General features: G+C 38.6%; 1 protein-coding gene across 1 annotated transcript in view; it reads left to right on the plus strand.

Moving 5' to 3' along the window:
• Positions 1-19,354, plus strand: part of UBTD2 (ubiquitin domain containing 2) — a 37,545-nt gene extending 18,191 nt beyond the window's left edge. The window contains exons 2-3 of the mRNA XM_036240546.1: positions 6,402-6,638; positions 18,546-19,354. Coding sequence (XP_036096439.1) covers positions 6,402-6,638; positions 18,546-18,943 — 635 coding nt within the window. The 3' untranslated portion in view covers positions 18,944-19,354. The remainder of the gene's footprint in view (positions 1-6,401; positions 6,639-18,545) is intronic.
• The last annotated feature ends 1,565 nt before the right edge of the window (positions 19,355-20,919 follow it).

Genomic DNA, 20,919 nt, shown 5'->3' on the forward strand with positions numbered 1-20,919 from the left:
TATTTTTTCTAAGAATAGCAACATTTTATGGCAAACTATCACTCTACCCATGATATGACAACCAGAGTGCTAGAGGTCATTCCCTATAAGGTCTTCTAAAATACTTATAGGAATATTCCTGAAAAATTTTGAGTTTATCAAGGAAAGTCTCAAAAGGTCTAATTCTGTCCAGACACAAACAGCATTCGTAGGGTGTCCTGGATCTTTGGGCCAAGTGGGATCTAGGTTAATATCATAATTGGTCTCCCAAACCCAAGTCTATATCCAAGGGATTATCAGAGGGTCATAGGCCTTTTTTTTTACTTGTGATTTAAAAGGACATCTATTGTCTAGTCTTTCTTTTAAATAGTATTATTTATTTAATTTATTGATTTTAGGGGGGGAGAGAGAGAAACATTGATTTGTTGTTCCACTCATTTATGCATTCATTGGTTGATTCTTGTATGTGTCCTGATGGGGGATTGAACCTGCAACCTTGGTGTAGGGGATGACTCTCTAATCTATTACCTAGTCTTATTCGGATTTATCCAGTTGTCCCAAATGTCTTTCATGACTTTTTTCCATACCAGGTTCCAAAGTTCATGTTTTGTCTCATTTGGTATACACTAATGATTTTCATCTGGGGATAGTTTTGCCCTCCAGAGTATATTTGGTAATGTCTGAAGATGTTTAAACTTTTTCCTTTATTGTTTGTATTTTCTATAAACAGGAGGTTTATAAGTTTACCTAGATTCAAGTTAAATATTTTGGATAAGAATGCTTCATGTGCCCTGGCCAGTGTGGTCCAGTTTGGTTGGAACCCAGAAGGTTGTGGGTTCTATTTCTGGTCAGGGCACATACCTAAATTGCAGGTTCAATCCCTGGTTGGGGTGCATATGGGAGGCAACCCATTGATCTATTTCTCTCACATCAGTGTTTCTTTCTCTCTCTTCTCCTCTCTCTAAAATCAGTAAGCATGTCCTTGAGTGAGGATTTTTTTTTTTTTTTTTTTTAAAGACTCACCCATTAACAAAAGTCCTTAAATATCTTATGTTGCAGGTAGGCTTTCTTCTTACCTGTATATATACTCAGGCCATTGGTAAGTAGACTTATACTCTGGGAAACGGGGCCAGGAAGTCATTATGAGGTAATTATGTTGTTGTTTGCCCCTAATAAAGCTAGCTCAAACAACATTAGAAATTACATATATGCTTTTAAATTATGCTTTGCCCTGGCGGGTAGCTCAGTTGGATAGTGTGTTGTCCGTACATGCCAAGGTTGCAGGTTTGATCCTGGGTCAGGGCACATACAAGAATCAATCAATGAATGCATAAATAAATTGAACAACAAATAGATATTTCTTTCTCTTTCCCTCCCTCCTGGGAAAGATGGATCAGTGCTACTAGAAAAGACTTAACACATGCTTTATTTTGAGTGAACCTTTATTATTGGTTGGGTATGTAAAAGAAAACACATTTCTCAGCCCAGGTAAGACATGGAGTAATATAAGGGTAAGAGAGCCCTGGACTTTAAATCTAGTCATAGGGTCATAGTTCTGACTCTTTTTGATCTTGAGTAAGTCTCTTATCCTTGTTAGGTCTTCCTTTTCTTTCTATAAAATAGTAAGGGTGGCTTGTACAATCTGAGGTCTCCTCCACCTCTAAATTCTCAGACTGTAGAGAGAATATGGGTATTATAATGACTGTTAGCATGTTAATGCTCTTATTTTAGGCATTTTAATCCCCATATCCCTATTTTAACAGTTTGTTAAGGGAATGTATGTACTATATATGTATGTAAATATAGTGTGTTCTAAATTTACATGAGAATAAAATATTTTATGAGTATCTTTTTTTTTTTTTTTCCATCTTCACCAGAGGACATTTTTCCATTTTTGTTCAGATAGAGTGGGAGGGAGAGAGAGAGAGAAACATCGACGTGAAAGGGACACATCGAGTGGCTGCCTTCTGCACGGCCCTGGACACGACCCCAACCAGGGCCAGGGACAAATCGCAACCGAGGTACATGCCCTTGACAGGAATCAAACCCACGACTCATTGGTCTGTAGGCTGCTGCTCTAACCGCTGAGCCAAACTGGCTGGGGTTATGAGTATCCTTTTAGGCTAGTACAATCTGCTATGGAATAGTTCTGTAGGATCTATTCTTTATTTTACATCCTCACCTGAAGATATTTTTCCATTTATCTTCAGAGAGTGGGAGGGAGGGAGGGAGGGAGGGAGAGAGAGAGAAACATTGATGTGAGAGAGACACATCTGGTTGCCTCCCACATGACCCTGATCAGGGCTGGAGACTGAACTGCAACCAAGGTATGTGCCCTTGACTAGAATTGAATCTGAGACTTTGGTTTGAGGGTCAGTGCTCTAACCACTGAGAAACTGGCCATAGAATCTATAGAATCTATTCTTAACTCTTATTAGAGTGACAGGAAAATTTTCCTTTTATTTTCGTGATCTTTAAGACTGACTTATTTTCTAATACAGGAGCATTATCTCATTTCTAGTCTTTGCTGCTTTAAAATCTTCAGAATTCCTTGAAACAACATTTTGTCCTTTGATGGTGTTCTCTTCAAATATTCTTTTTTCCCCTTTGTGGGCTCTTGTGTTAGGGAAACTGATGCTTCCAGTTTTCAGTCTGTTAAAGCTATTATTCCTTGAGTCATACTTGGATATTTACCTTATCTAAGCATTATGGCCTCTTGTTTCTTCAAGAGTTCAATTATTAAATCAGGGTTTTCAAAGAGGGGCCAAAAGCAGGAAAATGACTATAAACTTATTTCACTTTGGAAATCATTGTTTTTAATAAAAAATAGTCAAATTTCGTTTTTTGCAAAGTGCATTCAATTTTGGAGTAAAAATATTTAAGATTATGTTGCTATTTCATCTGAGAGGCACGCCTTTCTTGTTTTGTTTTTTCCATGTTTGAGCTGTTTTATTTGTCACAGTGGGAAGAAGTGTGGAAGGATAAGGAATAGGTGAATGTGGTTAAGAGGCTTCTGAGAAGATGAGTTTTTGGTAAAGTTTTGGAAGTTATTAATGTAGCTTGATAGAAAAAAGGTATTTTCTGAAGTAACTTAGACTACTTTTTAAAAATTAGATTCTTTAATCTTCTGTTTGTTATATGTTAAACAATGGAATAAAACTGAGTTTGGTGCCCTGGCCGGTTTGGCTCAGCGGTTAGAGCGTCGGCCTGCAGTCCTGAGAGACCCGGGTTCGGTTCCCGCTAAGGGCACGTACCTCGGTTGCAGTTTGTCCCCGGCCCTGGTCGGTTGTGCGGGTGGCAACCACTCGATGTGTCCCTTCACATCGATGTTTCTCTCTCTCTGTTCCTCTCTCTCTCTCCCACTCTACCTGAACAAAAAATGGAAAAATGTCCTCGGGTGAGGATAAAAAAAAAAAACAACTGAGTTTGGTTACTTGCCTGCAATTTAGAGATTTAGAAACAAATTTGGGGAACATTCGTTATTAGAGCATAGTAACTTACTTCCAGATATGTGAGTGATACTGAGCATCTCTTCTAGTGAGGATTAAAAATAAGTAAATAAATACAGTAAAATATTTTATGTTGCAGAGTTTTAAGTATTTTAATAATGGACATTTGAGAATCAGATATTCTGTATTATATATGTTTGTGATACAGGGAAAATAATGAAGATCTAGACATATAAAAAGCAAGCTTACTCCATGTCACAATTTACTTTTGTCTTTCTTTTGTACAAAGCAAGTACTTTGGAACTTTTGACAACATATACATTTGAAAATGGATGTGGAATGATGATTATTCTTATGCAGCATAATGTATCCATCTATCCTTCTTATAGGACTTTGTTCTTATGTTTCTACAGATCCAGGGATGTGAAATAAAGTTATCTCATATTTGTAGAGTGTGCTTTTACTTTTTTCAAAGTATTTGCTACCTTTATTTTGAGATGGTTTCTGTTGGGTTCCTCTGTTTGAGGGCCTCTTTCAGTTTCTTTGGTTTAAGTACTGAGGTTGTGCAAGTTTTGCGCTGTTTTTGCCTTTGCCTTGTGATTCTCACAATGACAGAGTTATACCAAGTTATCTCTCCAATACGTTTAACACAGATGAGGCTAGACACTTCTCTGGAACTACTTAAGTCGGTGGCTCTTAACCTTCCTAATGCTGCGACCCTTTAATACAGCTCCTCATATTGTAGTGACCCCAACCATAAAATTATTTTTGTTGCTACTTCATAACTATAAATTTGCTACTGTTATGTCTTAGGTGACCCTTGTGAAAGGGTCGTTCGACCCCCAAAGGGGTAGCGACCCACAGGTTGAGAACCTCTGACTTAAGTAGACCTGAAACTATTAAACTAGGTATCTTCCCATCATGTACTGTCTCCTACTCTCTGCTCAGTAAACTAATGCTCAGTGTATTCCCCCAACTATTTCTGCCTCATCTAAAGGTTAATGTAGTAGAAAATAAAACTTACCTTTATTTTACCTTGTTAGTGGAATCTGTAGGGTGTGGATTGCGATTATCACACATTTGGAACACCTTTTGGAGAATAATGCTTTATCTGCATTTATCTGTACTATTTGGAAGATGCAGTGAAAAGTCATTAGTAGATTGTGTTTCTCACATTTGAATTAAATCTGCTACAGTTTTCCCACTCTGCTGTCTACACCCTTTTAGAACTGGTTTGCATTTCAGTAGGACAAGTTAGAGGGCCTTAAAGTACAGTGAGTCAAAGTATTGAGTGTTTTAAGAGAAAAACAACTAGCAGTGGCCTGATGTGCCTCTCTAAAGGTGAGAGGATGAGATCTGATGTGTGCCGCCTGGAGATGAAGTGGCCAGACTGGGTGAAGAGCAAATGGTTTAATCCAAGGGTTGGACCAGATATACTATGTAGCTTCAGTTGGTCCTGTCTGCTGGAAACATAGTCTGGTATAGGATGTAGAGATTGCCCAAGGGCTGGAGTAATTTTGTTTTATTTCTGTAATGAATAGTCCAAATTTTATTTGGCTCTAGGCCAGTGAGGGAGTGATTAATTTCATAGATTCCTTAGAACCATTTTGGGAGTAATTTCTTTTAAATAAGTGTTTTTTCTACAATTAAATATAGAACATTGAATTTTGACGTACACCTCTCCTTCCCACCTTCTCTGTCATTTATGTCTCACCCACTCTTACCTAACACTTTATTAAGCTTCAATATTCTTTTTGCCTATTCTTCCATCTATCAAACTTTCTTATCTGTGGCGCTGTATAAGGTAAGAATGGTCCTGTATATCAGTTTGAGATCAGTGATTATGTGCCAGGTAAGTATCCGGGTGCAGAGAAGCTGCACTAGACTTGTTCTAGCACTTCTACTATGTAACATTCTCTTAGGAGCTATGCTGCCACTTAGGGTGAAACAGGGGTGGACTCTTGTCCTCTTTTCTTCTCCTCTTGGATTGAAACTAGAGTAGGGTGTTGTAGTTATTCTGCTTCTGTGTTTGGGTGCTTCTCCCTTGGCCTAGTATCAGGGGTCACCTGTTCCAATCCTAGTTCCTCCAAAGAGTGAAGCACTGATTCTGTCTCTTTTCCTCACCCCTTTATTTTCTTAAATTTTTTTTTTTTTATTATTTAGAGAGAGGAAGGGAGGGAGAGGTAGAAACATCGATGTGAGAGACGAACATCTATTGGCTGCTTCCTGCACACTCCTTACTGGAGATCGAGCCTGAATCATAGGCATGTGCCCTGACGAGTCATCAAACCGGCACCTCTCATTCCATGGGAGGATTCTCAGCTCTCTGAGCCACAATGGCCGGGCGTCTCACCCCTTTCTAAATTAGCTTCTTATAAGTTTCAGAGCAAGGCATTCACAGTTCCTTAACTGAATCCAGGAGGAGATGCTAGAGAAAGCATTCCTATGATCAGATTTCCTTGTGGAGTTTGTAGTTTAGCTGTTTTTCTCTTACCTCAAAGCAGTCTTTTCCCTCTATGCCATTTTTCACTAGTTCCTACTTGCTGGCTTCATATGTCCAGGGGTCCTCAGATTCAAGCTACTGTTGCCATTTGGTTTTTCCTAGTATCTCACTTCTCAAAGGATCTCTCTTTTATGGTACCCTTTAACTCTTTTTAAATCCTGTCATTATTGTCTGGTGAAACATTTAATACTATTTTTCTAGGTAATTTTAAAAATCATCCTTTGGAGGAAATGTACTGAGTGGAAAAGAGCTAACTTGTCACTGAAAGTTTTGAGTAGAGCCATCTCATAGCTCCTTTTGCTCTTGTAGTTCTAAATTAGGTTAGGGAATTTCAGAATGCAAAAATTAGCTAGTAGGCAAACTTCTAGCTATAATTTTGATGAAAGAATCAAAGAGGAATGACCAGAAAAATTTTAATACATCTTTTATAAGTTTTGGTTTTGATGTCAGCCTTTTATTTTTATTCTTAGTTGCTTTAGGTCGCAACCAGCCTTTGAAAAAGGAGAAACCCAAATGGAAAAGTGATTATCCCATGACAGATGGACAGCTGCGCAGCAAGAGGGATGAATTTTGGGATACTGCACCAGCTTTTGAAGGCCGTAAAGAGATTTGGGATGCCTTGAAGGCTGCAGCACATGCTTTTGAGAGCAACGATCATGAACTGGCACAAGCAATCATTGACGGTGCAAACATAACGTTACCACATGGTAGGTGATCCTCAAGGACAAAGGGGAACACAGTGGGCTCATGTCTAATAGCAAGAAACCAAATGGGAAGTGTTCATTTTACTTGCTATGTATTTTTCTTCCTTCCTTCCTTCCTCCCTCCCTCCTTCCCTTTCTCCTTTCCTCCTTTCCTCCTTTCTTCCTTTCCTCCCTTCCCTCCCTTCCCTTCCTTTCCTTTCTTCTTTGTAAAATGGAGTATTTTGCCCTGGCCAGTTTGGGTCTGCAGTTAAGAGCGCTGGCCCGTGGACACAAGGGTTGAGGGTTTGATTCCTGGTCAAGGGCATGTACCTGGGTTGCAGGTTCGATTCCTGGGTCTGGTTGGGGTCGTGCAGGAGGCAACCAATGCTCTCACATCAATGTTTCTATCTCACCCCCCCCCCCCCCGCTCTCTCTTTTAACTGGAGCTAGGTTTACTGAATGTTTCTTTATTGTTTTTTGCTTGATGTGTCTATATTTTTGTTTGTTTTTAAAAATATTTTTAGTCTTAAGAAAGAGAACTCTTGTTCGCTTGTTAACCTGTATTTTCTAACTTCCATATAATCTAGTTTTCCATCAAGGTCCCAGTCTCCTAGAACTTCTTCACTGGTTGCCTACCAGCACTAAAGCGGTAGTCTCAAATTTAGATCTCAGAAATTATGGAGACTCAGTGGATGCTCCTTTAGTCATTACAGTTTCTCATCAAGCCTGTGTTTAGCATAAATTTGGAAGTGAGTCTCATGTGTTGCTAAGGACAGTTTTCTATGGTTGTATTGTTAGAAATCTTTCTTCTTTGCTCAGGAATGTGAAAGCTTTGAATGTTTCTAGGGACACATACATGCTAGACCCATGCACATCCTTTTGCTTAGTCTTCTTGATTAAACACCAAAAATTTTCATGCTATACTGAGAGTTAGGTGTTAATTTTGTATATAATTTTTTTATTATACAAATTTATTTTTCACTTCAGGTTTTCAAGTTAATATTATTCTAAGTTGTCTCTTTAACCCCATATATATTCACCTGTATGCATTGTTTTCTATTCATTATTATACCTTCATTGTTTCTTTTTCCTTATCTTCCTTTATTTGCCTCCATTTTCAGAGGAATGGTGCTTTTCACTGTTTAATCATCTGCTTTATGTTCTTTGACCCTTTCAAATAAAAGGTATTTAACTTAGTGTCCTTCCCACTTTTCTAAATCTCTATTAATTTTTTCTGAATGAACTGTGCTTCCAAGAAACTTTTTGTCCTGGCTGGTGTGGCTCAGTTAGTTGGGCATCATCCTGGGCACTGAAAGGTTGCCAGTTCAATTCCCAGCTAGGGCTCATGCCCAGGTTGCAGACTTGATTCCTGGTAAGAGGCATGCAGGAGGCAGCTGATTGATATTTTTGCTCTCACATCGATATTTCTCTTCCTCTCTCTTTAAAATCAGTAAAAAATAAAACATATTTAAAAATATATTTTTTATAGCTCTCCTGTTTTTGATAAAAGCTTATTAGTATGGGCTTGTGTTAATAATATTTATTGAGCACCCGCTGTAGAGAGATTGCTTTTTCTACAAAAATGATCCCTTCCACAATGAAAAATTTATTAATAGAATGCCATTTCAGTATGACTCTAGTTCCTATTTTTATGACTAGTCTGAATTCTTTACCTCTTATATGATTAGGGGTGGACATCATCTTGCTCCATTATGTTTAAGAGTTTTATAATTTGTCTCCAAATACTACCTTTATATAGTGTAAAGGGAAGGACCTTCCTTTTCAAATAGTTTTATCATCCTTCTCGTTTTAATGCCTATATCCTTTTTTTTTTTTTTTTTTTTTAATCCTCATCCGAGGACATCTTTCCATTTTTTGTACAGACAGAGTGGGAGGGAGAGAGAGGAAGAGAGAGAGAGGGAAACATCGATGTGAAAGGGACACATCGAGTGGCTGCCACCCGCACGACCAACCAGGGCCGGGGACAAACTGCAACCGAGGTACATGCCCTTAGTGGGAACCGAACCCGGGTCTCTCTGGACCGCAGGTGGATGCTCTAACCGCTGAGCCAAACCGGCCAGGGCTCCTATATTTTTAAAACAGAATATATTTGTGTTTGTATAGGCCTGCAAATGTTGGGGGTGGGGTGGGGTGGGAGAAGAATTGTTTAGCTGTGATTGTCTTAATTTAGAAGCCTGAGATCCAGCACCTTGGAACTTTGACTTTCTTACTTGTATTTATCATAGTTACCTATAGGAATGTCTGATTGTGTTCTGTAAATTATGGCTTTGTTTACAAGTTCTCAGAGGCCGAGTAGCTTTGTTTCATGTAAGGCAGGGGCCCATGCATATCCTGTTGGATATGGGCTCAGATTAAAGACTCCAGTCCCTCATTTCTGCTTATCTGTGTGAACTGCCAAGAAAAGTAATGTTGCTGGCAGCCCCACCAACTAATAGATTAGGGAGAGTTATTCTTGGAAATTTGAGAACATTGGATGAGCCTCTATTCCCCCTCTATGTTTAAGGAATATGTCCTACTTTATCATGAAGGAATCAAACGGATGTCTGAACTTTTCTCTTTCAAAGCTTTATAATAACTTTCTGGGTATTGATATTATTGTCATTGGTACCCTTGATTGAATTCTCTTGTTTATATCTGAAACTTATCAATAATACTTCTTAGATGGGCTTTTGAATTATATTCTGTCATCTATTCTAAATCACCATCAGTTTATAAACACTATTTAGTTACATGCTTTTACTTAGACCTACTCAGTGATGTTGCTGAAATCCATTCCATCTTTTTGGTGTAATTACATATTTGAAATTTTGCTTTGGACACATTTTGTTGTTATACCCCGAACATCCAAAAGTACTTACTATTTTGAGTTTAAAATATTGCATAGACTTTAGCTATTGTTTAGGTCAGGCTCTGGTATCAGACCTAGCCTTATTTCCTGCCTCTACCATATTTCTTGTAGCTATGTGGCTTTAGGCAAATCTCTTCTTTTCTATAAGCTTCAGTTCTCTCACCTGTAAAATATGGATTCTCACCACCTACTCATAGGGTGGTTGTACTGATTAAATGTGATAATAACACATGGAAATTGCTTACCATAGTCCAAAATGCACTTAATAAATAGTGGTGCTGATGATTGTATTTCTTGAACTCTGACATTAACAAGTAAATTCCTTGCAGCAAAATCTTTAATTATAGACTTTGATCATTTTCTGGATGTGTTGGTAACATTTTTTGGTTTTTAGAGGACTCTGCCTTGGGCATATTTATGCCTAATGAAATTGTGAGATTGTGTTGATTCAGTAGCACCAACAGTAACAGATATATTAATTGGACGCCAAAACAGGACATAGTTAAACATCATTCCATACGTAGGCCATCCCTATCCCTTTAATTCGCATCTGTCTTTATTGAACTGATCATAGATTGATTATATAAAGAGATCCTGGGACATACACTCCTTTCTTTCTTTCTTTTTTTAATAATCCTCACCCAAGGACATACTTAGTTTAGAGGGGAGAGAGAGAAACATCGATGTGAGAGAGACATATTGATCGGTTGTCTCCCACATGACCCGTGCTGGGGATCGAACCTGCAACCCAGATACATGCCCTTGATCAGAATAGAACCCACAACTCTTCTAACTATTGAGCCAAACTGGCCAGGGCCAATGCCCATTTTAAACAGCTGAGAAAACTGAAGTATACAGAGAGAGAGGTTATATAATTTTTTTCAAGATATAAGTCTTGGAATGGGGATTTTGAACTCAAGTCCTGTATCTAATAGTAACTAAGGCAGCTTAATGACATGCTCAAGTCATTTCATCTCTGTTTTCTGTAAAGTGACTGCATAAGTAACCTTTTTTTTTTTTTTTCTTTTTCTTTATTGATTTTAGAGAGGAAGGAAGGGAGAGGGAGAGAGACACAGGAACATCGATGAGAGAGAATATCAATTAGCTGCCTCCCCATGTCCCCCAGGGACCGGGCCCACAACCTGGGCATGTGCCCTGACTGGGAATCGAACCTCTTGGTTGCGTAGGTTGACGCTCAGCCACTGAGCCATACCAGCCGGGCTGCATAAGTAATCTTCAGTGTTAATTTTATATCTAACATTTGAGGTCCTTTCCACACTGTGTAGAACACAGTTGACCTTGAGCAACATGGGTTTGTACTGACAGGGTCCACTTATGCAGATTTTTTAAAATAAATACCTTAAATGTATGTTCTCTTATGTTTTTCTTAATAACATTTTTAAAATTTTATTGTAAGAATGTATATGCTACATATAACATACAAAATATGTGTTAATCTCCTGTGTTATTGGTAAGGCTTTCAGTCAACAGTAGGCTATTAGTACAGTTTTGGGGGAGTCAAAAGTTATATGTGGATTTTCTATTACATGGGGGTTGGTGTCCCTAACCCCTCTTGTTATTCATGGGTCAACTGTATTTTACAATGATTTACTTCTGTTAATTCTGAAGAGAAACAAATGGATCCTCTAAGACATAGATAGGCAGGAAATGCATATTGTGTAGACCTTGTTTTTATTTCCCTAAAGTGTGTCAGAGGCCCATTAAGAAGCAAGACATGGATTCTGGTTTCTTTAAAGGTCCCTATAAGACTGTGTCATTTACTAAGCTTAATTGATACGTTAAGTTATGAATATAAAGCTTAGGATTGAAAGTATGAAGATATTGCACATGCACAGCAAACAGGATTTTCACCAGACTCTTGTGTTTAGAAATAAAACAGAGGTTGGTCGAGTGCAGTGGTGTCTTATAACTAATTGATCACAGCCAGTTACAGATTTCTTTGTTCCTTCTCCACTCCCACTGCTTCACACTCAAGCCTTAAAAAAGAAAGAAAGAAATGAAACAGAGCCTTAATAAAGTATCTAGTGACTGAGTATTCATAAATTGACTTATATCCCTTTCTCTGTCTTCAAGAAAACAAAAATGTTTTGGAGTTATAAAATGTAAATTTAGGCCATCGGCCCATGCACCAAGAGGTTACCGATTCAATTCCTGGTCAGGGCACATGCCCAGGTTGTGGGCTCAATCCCTAGTGGGGCATACAGGAGGCAGCCAATCGATGTTCTCTCTCATTGATGTTCCTATCTCGCTCTCCAAAATCATTAAAGGAAAAAAAAAATTTTTTTTAAGTAAATTTATCCACTCCTCTGCTGCTGTCGCCCTTTTCCTTCAATTAGCGGGAAAAGCCCCTAAAATAGCTGAGGTGGGAGGTTGTCCCTGAGTCAGTAGGCTTATCTCTGTAGAAGAACTCCTTTATTTTTTTTAATCCTCTTTGATTTTTTGGATATCTTTCCATTGATTTTTCAGACAGAGTGGAAGGAAGGGGATGGGGGAGAGAGAGAGAAACATCAGTGTGAGAGAGACATCAGTTGGTTGTCTCCCGCACTACCCCTACTGGGGCTGGGGATCAAACCAGCAACCCAGGTACATACATGCCCTTGACCGGGAATTGAACCCACTGACCCTTTGGTCCAAAGGCTAATGCTCCAACCGCTGAGCCAGACTGTCCAGGGTAAGACCTCCTTTCTTTACCATTCTGGATGGTGGCGGTGGAGGGAAAGCAGGATTTCTGACGTGGTCCTAGGAAATATACTATGCCAACTTCTACTTTTATAAAGCCAGCAGCTTTAAATAAACCACGGTGTCCAAATGCTTCTGGTCTGTTCCTCTGCTGGAAAATTCAGTGTCCCCCTAGAAATATGGCAGAATGTTATAGAAGCTCTTACTCGTGGGCCAACCAGTGCCCAACTAGCAATACGTTCAAGCTAAGCCACTTTTCACCTATGCTTGCTAGAAGAGATGATCACTTTGGTTCTTCCAAATGCCAGTCTTTGGTGGGACGGGACAGCTAAACCTACTTCTCTTAAAGCGTGATTACTAGATCTAAGTTTGATGTAATTCCCAGCAAAGTGCTTGAAAGAGCCTGCAAATTGTTAGTCCTGAAAGACTGCTCTTAATATCAGCATGAAGGATAATTCTGATGACCCTTTTGACATTACTGTGATTCAGATTTGTAGAGAACCCCATGAATTGAAATCAGTGGACTCAAACTTGATGAACTTATATCCTTTGTGTTATTGCTGTTGGTGAACTTGCTGCCATAAGCCTGGTTCTGAGATTTGAAGGAAGCAGCATTACTGAGTGTTTTCTCTATATTTGTTGTATATACCAGGCAATTTTGTATGTTTTATAATTAAATCCTTACAACTTTATGAAGTGGATACTGTAATCCTTGAGGAAACAGATCGATTTGTCCAAAATTAGGATCTAAATGAAGATTTAGGTGTGATTAACTCCAGTGCCACTGCTCCTTCTGTCAGACCCACTGCTTCCCCAGGCTCCTGTTCCGCAGGCTCCGTGGGCTGCTGAATCGCAGGTCTGACCACTCTTTCGTGCCTTTACATTCGTTCTGTATTTCAGTGTCTTCTCCTTTTCAGCAGTGTCCAACTCTATTTGTAGACCTTTCTTTGCCAAAGGAAGTCATATTTGTTGAAAAGTAGAGTTCATGCCTTCTGGATCAGTTAGAAAAGAGAAGGTAGGAATAAAGATTATATTTCCACAGGCTTTGGAAGAAACCCCCAATGTGACAAAAGCCATGCAGTTCTTGGACATTGCCTGATTAATTGATTTTGGTAGGGCAGTTTTCTGTAGCAGATTGCCACTGTAGTTTATTAATTTTTATTTGTTTATGTATTTATTTGCTAATCATCACTTTTTCACTTTTTTTTTTTTTTTTAAATAAATAGAGTGGGAGGGAGGGAGGAAGGGAGAGAGAGAGAAAGAAAGAGAGAAAGAGAAAGAAACATTGACTGAGAGAGACACATTGATTAGTTGCCTCCCACATGACTCTGACCGGGGCTAGGGATTGAACCTATAACTCAGGTACATGCCCTTGACCAAAAATGGAACCTGTGACCCTTCAGTTCAAGGGCCGATGCTCTGACAGCTGAGCCAGACCGGCTAGGGTGCCCGTGTATTTTAAATGTTAAATTTTCATCTCTATTGAGATACATTGAAACATGTGAAACAGCACATATTTAAGTGTGTAGTTGGAGCAGCTTTGACATATATATATACCTGTGAAACCATCACCACAATAAAAATAACATCCTCATGTCCCCAGAATATTTTTTAACATAAAAATTGATTTTTTTCCCAACTGTTAGAAATTTATGTAGCTATGTAAGTTTCAAGCAGTAACAATTTTAAGACTGAGCTGCAGTGTTACAGGAGTTAGAATTGAGTGATAAGGAGTGAGGCCTTTGGATGCTTAAAAAGACTTTTTTCTTTCTAATCTGAAAGACTGCTTGAGAAAGAGTAAAGTGTTAGACTTTCTGGCATTTAGTGAAACTATTTTTATTATTTGGCATTGTAATTTAGTTTTATGTTTATACTTTTGTGAAGTATTTTGAAGCCTAATTAAAAACAGCCATAGAAAATGGTTGACTAAGGAAAACAGAACATCTGAGCCAGTCATATAGATAGAAGATAAATAAAAGCAACTTCGGGAAATTATGTATGAAACCAGAACAGAAGGTGGAGTCTTGGCAGCTTTCTTCCTACCAGGGGGAGCTTTCAGGGCTTCCTGACCTGGTGAGGAGAGGCCCTGGCAGTCATTTATCCTGGTGGCCATCTGTCTCTGCCAGGACTCCTACAGTGGGTTTGCAAGGAGAAGGGAAAAAAGACCAGTGTGTCCTTCCACAGAGGACATTTGGTGAGCAATGTAAGCAAGCTTGGCTAGAACTCCTGTAGACTAGTGGAGAATTGCTGAATGAAGTGCACCCTTAGTGGCCAGTGGGGGTGATTAAGACCTTTTATAAATTGCAAATGCAAACACAGATGGAAGTGATTTTGGAAAGGTAGAAAAATCCCTATGTTGTCAACTTTTAGAGTGGTTCCTTCCCTTTGTATTTAAACATACAGGGTTTCTTTAAAGCAAAACTATCTTTTAACTATACCCTATTTTTCACACATTCCTCACAAGTATTGTAGATGAGGTAGTGACTGTAATATGTCGTCCACTTTTTTTTTACTGTGTGCGGTGGCCTCACAGCACTGAAGCTTCCCTTAGTCACCATTTTCTTTTGCCTTATCTTCCAGTTCCTCCTCTCATCTATGGTTAATGTCACTGGCAAGTATGTTGTTGGGCTGCATTGGGACTGTTGGTTTCTTGCTCCCTGTCATTCATGTTTGGTTTTTTATCCCTCTTGTATTTGTCTCTGCCTTTTATTTTATTTTTTCTAAGCTTGTTTCCTTCTTCCCATTAAGCTTATCACTGTCCCAGGAACCCAGCTCAGTAGTCTTACTCCTATGTTAGACATTTCTTTCTTCAAGAAGCAGATTATTTTTCTCTGTCACCTACTGTCTCTCACCCTGGACAAGTTACTTCTTTCTGCTTTAATTTTCCCATTTATAAAATGAGTATAATAGATTTAGTTTAAAGGCTATTGTGAGACTTAAATGTTGATGTATCTCAAATCTTTAGCTAGAGCTAGAACTAGTAAGCACTCTTTTTTTCCAGTTTTATTAAGGTGTAAGTGACGTACATCACTGTGTAAGTTTAAGGTGTACAATATAATGCTTTGTCTTACATATATTGTGAAATGATTACTACATTATGTTTATTTAACACCCATCACCTCATATAGATACAATTAGAAGCACTTTTCAGTGGTTGCTTTTATGTTTAAACTTGTACATTTGAAATAATTATTGTAGCCCAGCCAGTGTGGCTCAGTGGTTGAGTGTCGACCCACGCACCAAGAGGTTGCCGGTTCTATTCCTGGTCAGGGCACATGCCCAGGTTGTTGGCCCAGTACCCAGTGGGGGGCATGCAGGAGGCGGCTAATCGATGTTTCTATCTCTCTCCCTCTCCCTTCCTCCCTCTCTCAAATCAATAAAAAAAAAAAAAGAAGCCCGGCCGATGTGGCTCAGTGGTTGAGCATCGGCCCCTGCACCAAGAGGTCACCAGTTTGATTCTCGGTCAGGGCACATGCCCAGGTTGTGGGCCCAATCCCCAGTGGGGGGCATGCAGGAGGTGGCCAATCAGTGTTCTCTTTCATTGATGTTTCTATCTCTCTAAAATTAATAAAGACAAAAAATTAAAAAAAAATTATTGTACAAACTACTTTTACCCTTTTTTCCAATACTATGCATTTTCAGTTACCTGCAAATAATTCAACTGAAGTATCTCACTGATCTTGACACAGTTAAAAACTAAACAAAGAATCTTGTAATCCTAAATTCTCTGTTAATCTCGTTGTCTAGTTAGGTGGTTCTTCTTTCCTTTTTGCTTTCCATCATATATAACCTATCAGTAGGTCCTGCCAGTTACCATTGATTGATTCCCTCAGATCCATTTTTTTCCATTGCTGTAGTGAGGCAATTATTTTAGCAGGTTCCCCTGATTCTAGTCAGTCATTCTCCCTTCATACAAACGAGCAAATAACCTTCAGGTTTTGTCTTGTTTGTCTTGTTCATTAACATAACTCTAGCACCTGGAATATTGCTTGGCATATAATGAATACTCAATATTTGTTGGATATGACTTATGTACCTGTATTAGCTACTTCAAACTTCTAGTAATTTTTTATAGTATTATGTCTATGAACTCCTGAACTCCTCTATCAGGTTTTCACCTTTGCTGTCTGTCCAGTAATTTTACGTCATTGATTCTGTGTCCCACCTCAACAAAGCCACTTGCTATTCCCTATTTATGTTTACTAGTTCTTCTTTCCATATCATTCTTATTTCTTGGGATGCCCTTTATTTACATTCTGTCATCCCCAGAACACACTATTTCTTTTTTTTTAATCCTCACCCGAGGATATTTTTCCATTTATCTTCAGGTAGAGTGGGAGGGAAGGAGGGAGAAAAAGAATGAATCACTGATGTGAGAGAGAAGCATTGATTGGTTGCCTCCCGCGCGACTCCGACCAGGGCCGGGAACTGAACACAACTGAGGTATGTGCCCTTGACTGGAATTGACCCCACGACTCTTTGGTCTGAGGTCAAACACTCTAACTGCTGAGCCAAACCGGTCAGGGCAAACACACTATTTCTACAGAATTTCTCCTTGGCTCTATCAACTCTAGTCACTTTTCTTTTGTGTGATATCTTTTATTTTTTAATGTTTTTTAAATATGTTTTTATTTTTTAAATATGTTTTTATTGATTTTTTAGAGAGAGGGGGAGGGAGATATAAACATCAATCTGAGAGAGAAACATCTATTGGCTGCCTCCTGCATGTCCTCTACTGGGGATTGAGGCCACAACCTGGGCATGTGTCCTGACCGGGAATCGAACCAGGATCTCTCAGTCCATGGGATGACACTCAATCCACTGAGCCACACCAGCCGGGCATATTGTGTGATATCTTAACTTGGCTGTGTTTTATTTTTAGTGTATCAGTTTGTACTTAAGTCTTTGGTAGATATGTTGTATCTTCTCACCTTGATTATAAACTCCTGGAGGTCAAGGACAATCTTGGCTCCCTTGTAACCTTGTCTCCAGTGCCAGTGACATGCACTGCACACTTCCAGGTGTTTAGTAAGTGTTCTTGCAGCGATTCTATGTGAGAATTGTTTTCTGGTGATTCTTGTGAAGTCCTAGAGAGGTATGTGATCATAACAGTGCTTGTAGTATATCCATGTTTACGGTGTCATAGCAGTGTTCAGATTCATAGAGAACAGCACAGGCTGAGCAATATCATTAAACAGAGTAAAGAGGAGCTACAGTGTCTTATGCTTGCTGACTTAGCTCTTATCCAAGCTCATATTGTTTATGTAACTAGAAGGCAGACCCGATCAACCCCATGGTGGGTTGGTGACTGTTCTAGTCTAATTTCCTGTGCTCTGTATTTTCGGCCTGTTGATAGTGACCACAGAGATCAGCTCATTAACTCTTTGTTCATTGATAACTATTTCTCAGTGTCCCACTTCCCATTTTTATTACCTTGTATATAAGTGTTTTGAGTATGGTAGATGTTTTTGTTTTTTATCCAAATTGAAAATCAGCTAGCATTAGTGTTTCACTTGAGCAAAGGACACATTATGAATAACCTTACAATAAAACATTTAAGTATACTTTCAAGCTCCCCAGGGGAAGTCCTGGTAATTATAATGCAGTTTATGCTTTATAAGAAAATTAGTTATTAATACCTTCCTTAAAACCACAAATGCTTTTTTCCTTCTTCTGAGCCAGCTGGTTATAAACTTAATATCCTTTTTGTCTTCCTTTTTAACCTGTAGCTTCTTTGTAACGTTGACTAATTGGGGTTAATAAAACACCTCCGTCATTTCTGTGGTAATTGTGCTAATGAGATTCATATGTAAGCCATAAGCTAGTGGCATCTCAAGATTGTGATTCCTTGGACTAGAAGGGCCTCTGCCAAGTACTTCAATTTAGAAAGTCTAGACACTAAGAAAACCTCTCTATAACACTGTGTTGTAGTGAAGTAGGCTTAGAGATCCTTTTTTTTTTTTTCTTTTTTAAGGTTGCTGATTCTTTTTTAAAAAGCTATCCCAATGTGATTTGAGTCTCCCCTTAATTTGGGGTACGCATTACTGATATTAGTAAATTTGAATGTTGTATGCTCTTTTCCCCTTTATCTTTTAATGAAAGTGTGAGTTAGGTATGAATGACTTAGAAGAGATGAGGGTAAGGAGCTAGGGGTCCTGGTTAATATAAAATTAGATAAACATTTAAATAATTGGTAAAGGTCCTTGATGATTATTATTGATGGTCAGTTGACAGTGACCGACCTCATTTTAATATTTTTCTCTACAATGGCAAGCTAGCAAGTGATGCGTGAGCATTTCACAAGGTACAAACAAGAATACATTCATTTAGATTAAACTCTTTTTCATATCTTATTCCTAAAGGTGCACTTACAGAGTGCTATGATGAACTGGGAAACAGATACCAGCTTCCAGTGTATTGCCTGGCACCACCCATCAACATGATAGAGGAAAAGAGCGACATAGAGACTCTGGATATTCCTGAGCCACCTCCCAATTCTGGATATGAGTGTCAGCTTCGTTTGCGCCTTTCCACTGGCAAAGACCTCAAACTTGTGGTCCGCAGCACAGACACAGTATACCACATGAAGAGGCGACTCCATGCAGCAGAAGGAGTGGAACCAAGTAGTCAGCGGTGGTTCTTTTCTGGCAGACCTCTCACCGACAAAATGAAGTTGGAAGAGCTGAAGATCCCAAAGGACTATGTTGTACAGGTTATAATGAGCCAGCCTTTGCAAAACCCAACACCAGTTGAGAACTGAGCTGATCCTATTGGCTGGTCCCCAGATCCCTCCCGCTCCTTTTTATTGTTTCGTACTCTATGGCGTGAAATTTATTTTCACTGCTCTGAATTCCGTATAATGGATTTAGTTCTGAGGAATTACCAGTGAAAAATTCCATCTGTGATGGAGACCAACAAAAATAATAAAACACAAAGAGCTAGCCTTTGAGACTCATGTAATTACAATTTCTAATTTGAGGGGCAGTTAAGAAATAGATAACCATTTATTTTAAAACACCCAGCAACTATGTAATGGCTGTATTTAAATGATTTGGACTGTAAATAGAACATTGCACCCATGAAGAACAGCACCAAGCACCTTGTGAATACAGAGATTTTATAAAAATAAATCAAATATAATTTCCAGAAATCAATAACAATTATAAAATTTGAGATTCTTAAAATGGAAACTGGAAAGAGCAGTACTTGAGGTTCGCTTCTATTCTGGTCTTAATTCTTTGCTCAATTAATATTTAGTTATAAAGGATTAGAGACTGGCAAATTGTGTTTCAGGATTGCTTTCCACATCCTCATATGTTGAGCTCTTTATTTACATTCACACTAAAGTTTGGTGCTTTCCAGCACATTGGTGGCAAGCATCCTTCTGGAACACTAGGCAATAATTCAGTCAGTGCATTTAGATCTTTGATTTTCAACTGATAATCAGCTGAAAAGTCTCTTGTTCTCTTGCTGCATAGGTATTTTGAAATGTCTGTATAACGAAGCTGTTTTCATATCCAGGCTTAGAAGGTTACTACTATGTAATACTTTAATTGTTCTCTGTACTCTGCTTGGAACTTTTCAAAGATAACTGTGCCTCCAAGTGCATGAATATTGGGCCAGGGAATGCAAGAAATCAAGTGTAGCTATTCGCACTGTAGGATAATAAAGTCATCCCCCAAATTTGCAGGATGGGTGTAAGGAAACCCATTCCATCTGTGCCTGGGAGAACTGTGCCTATTTTCAATCTTTTAGAGAAAATTTCAACTCATAAAATACTAATATGAAAGATTTTACTGATGTCACTTTAACATCAGCAGTGAAACCAAATGGTGAAACATTGCTTTATACTTTAGTACTTTCCAGTTCACTGTTACCTGGGTTACGCCAGGTGACCGTTCCCTCTCATCTTTCCCAGCAAAGAGGCGACTTAAGAACCACCTGCAAATTGGATTATAGGGGACTGAAAAATCCGGTGAAATAACCTGATGCTTTTGTATTGTGACTGGAATAAAGCTGTCGAGGATTATAAGTAATTTGGAGCCTTTTCAAGGTTGGTTCCATTGGGGCGGGGGGTGGGGGGTGGCATCACATGATCACTATACCCCTGAGAATCCATGAGATGGAAAATTAAAGGAAGAAGGCACTTAGCTGTTTGCAGCTGGGAAATTATCAAACCTCCATACCTATTTGGATGTGAAGCACCATTATTAATTTTATGGCAAAATGAAACTGCTAATTAGTTTAAAGGTAATGTTTAAAATGGTATTAAACTTCTTATAGCCTGTTAGATATAATAATATTTATAATTGCAACACGTCGTGTTTCTGAGAGCTTTAACTACTTCCCCTTTTAATGCAATTATTTGAAAGATTGTGGCTACATTTAATTTAGGTTTGCTGATAATTGAATCTAAATCCAAGAGGATATAGCAGCATTAATTCCAAAGGAGTCTTTTTGTATATGGAGGTAGAGATATGCGAAGGACTTTGAGTACAGTGCTCAAACAGTTTTGGTTAATTTGTGTGCCACGTTGAATAAATAGCAACATCTCCCAAAGTTTGTCAACTGGGGGAAAAAAGTGTTCAGACTTATTTTTCTTAAGTAAATTTGGTGATATCATTAATAACCTATGGTTGATAGAGGTCTTTTTTGTTTGTTGAGGATTTAAGCTCTCAAGAGTTTATTTTAAAGGAACATATACTTTGAATAACAAATTCTGGGCATGTTTAACTA

Source organism: Molossus molossus, unplaced genomic scaffold (assembly GCF_014108415.1).
Source record: "Molossus molossus isolate mMolMol1 unplaced genomic scaffold, mMolMol1.p scaffold_m16_p_4, whole genome shotgun sequence".
Taxonomy (NCBI): Eukaryota; Metazoa; Chordata; class Mammalia; order Chiroptera; family Molossidae; genus Molossus; species Molossus molossus.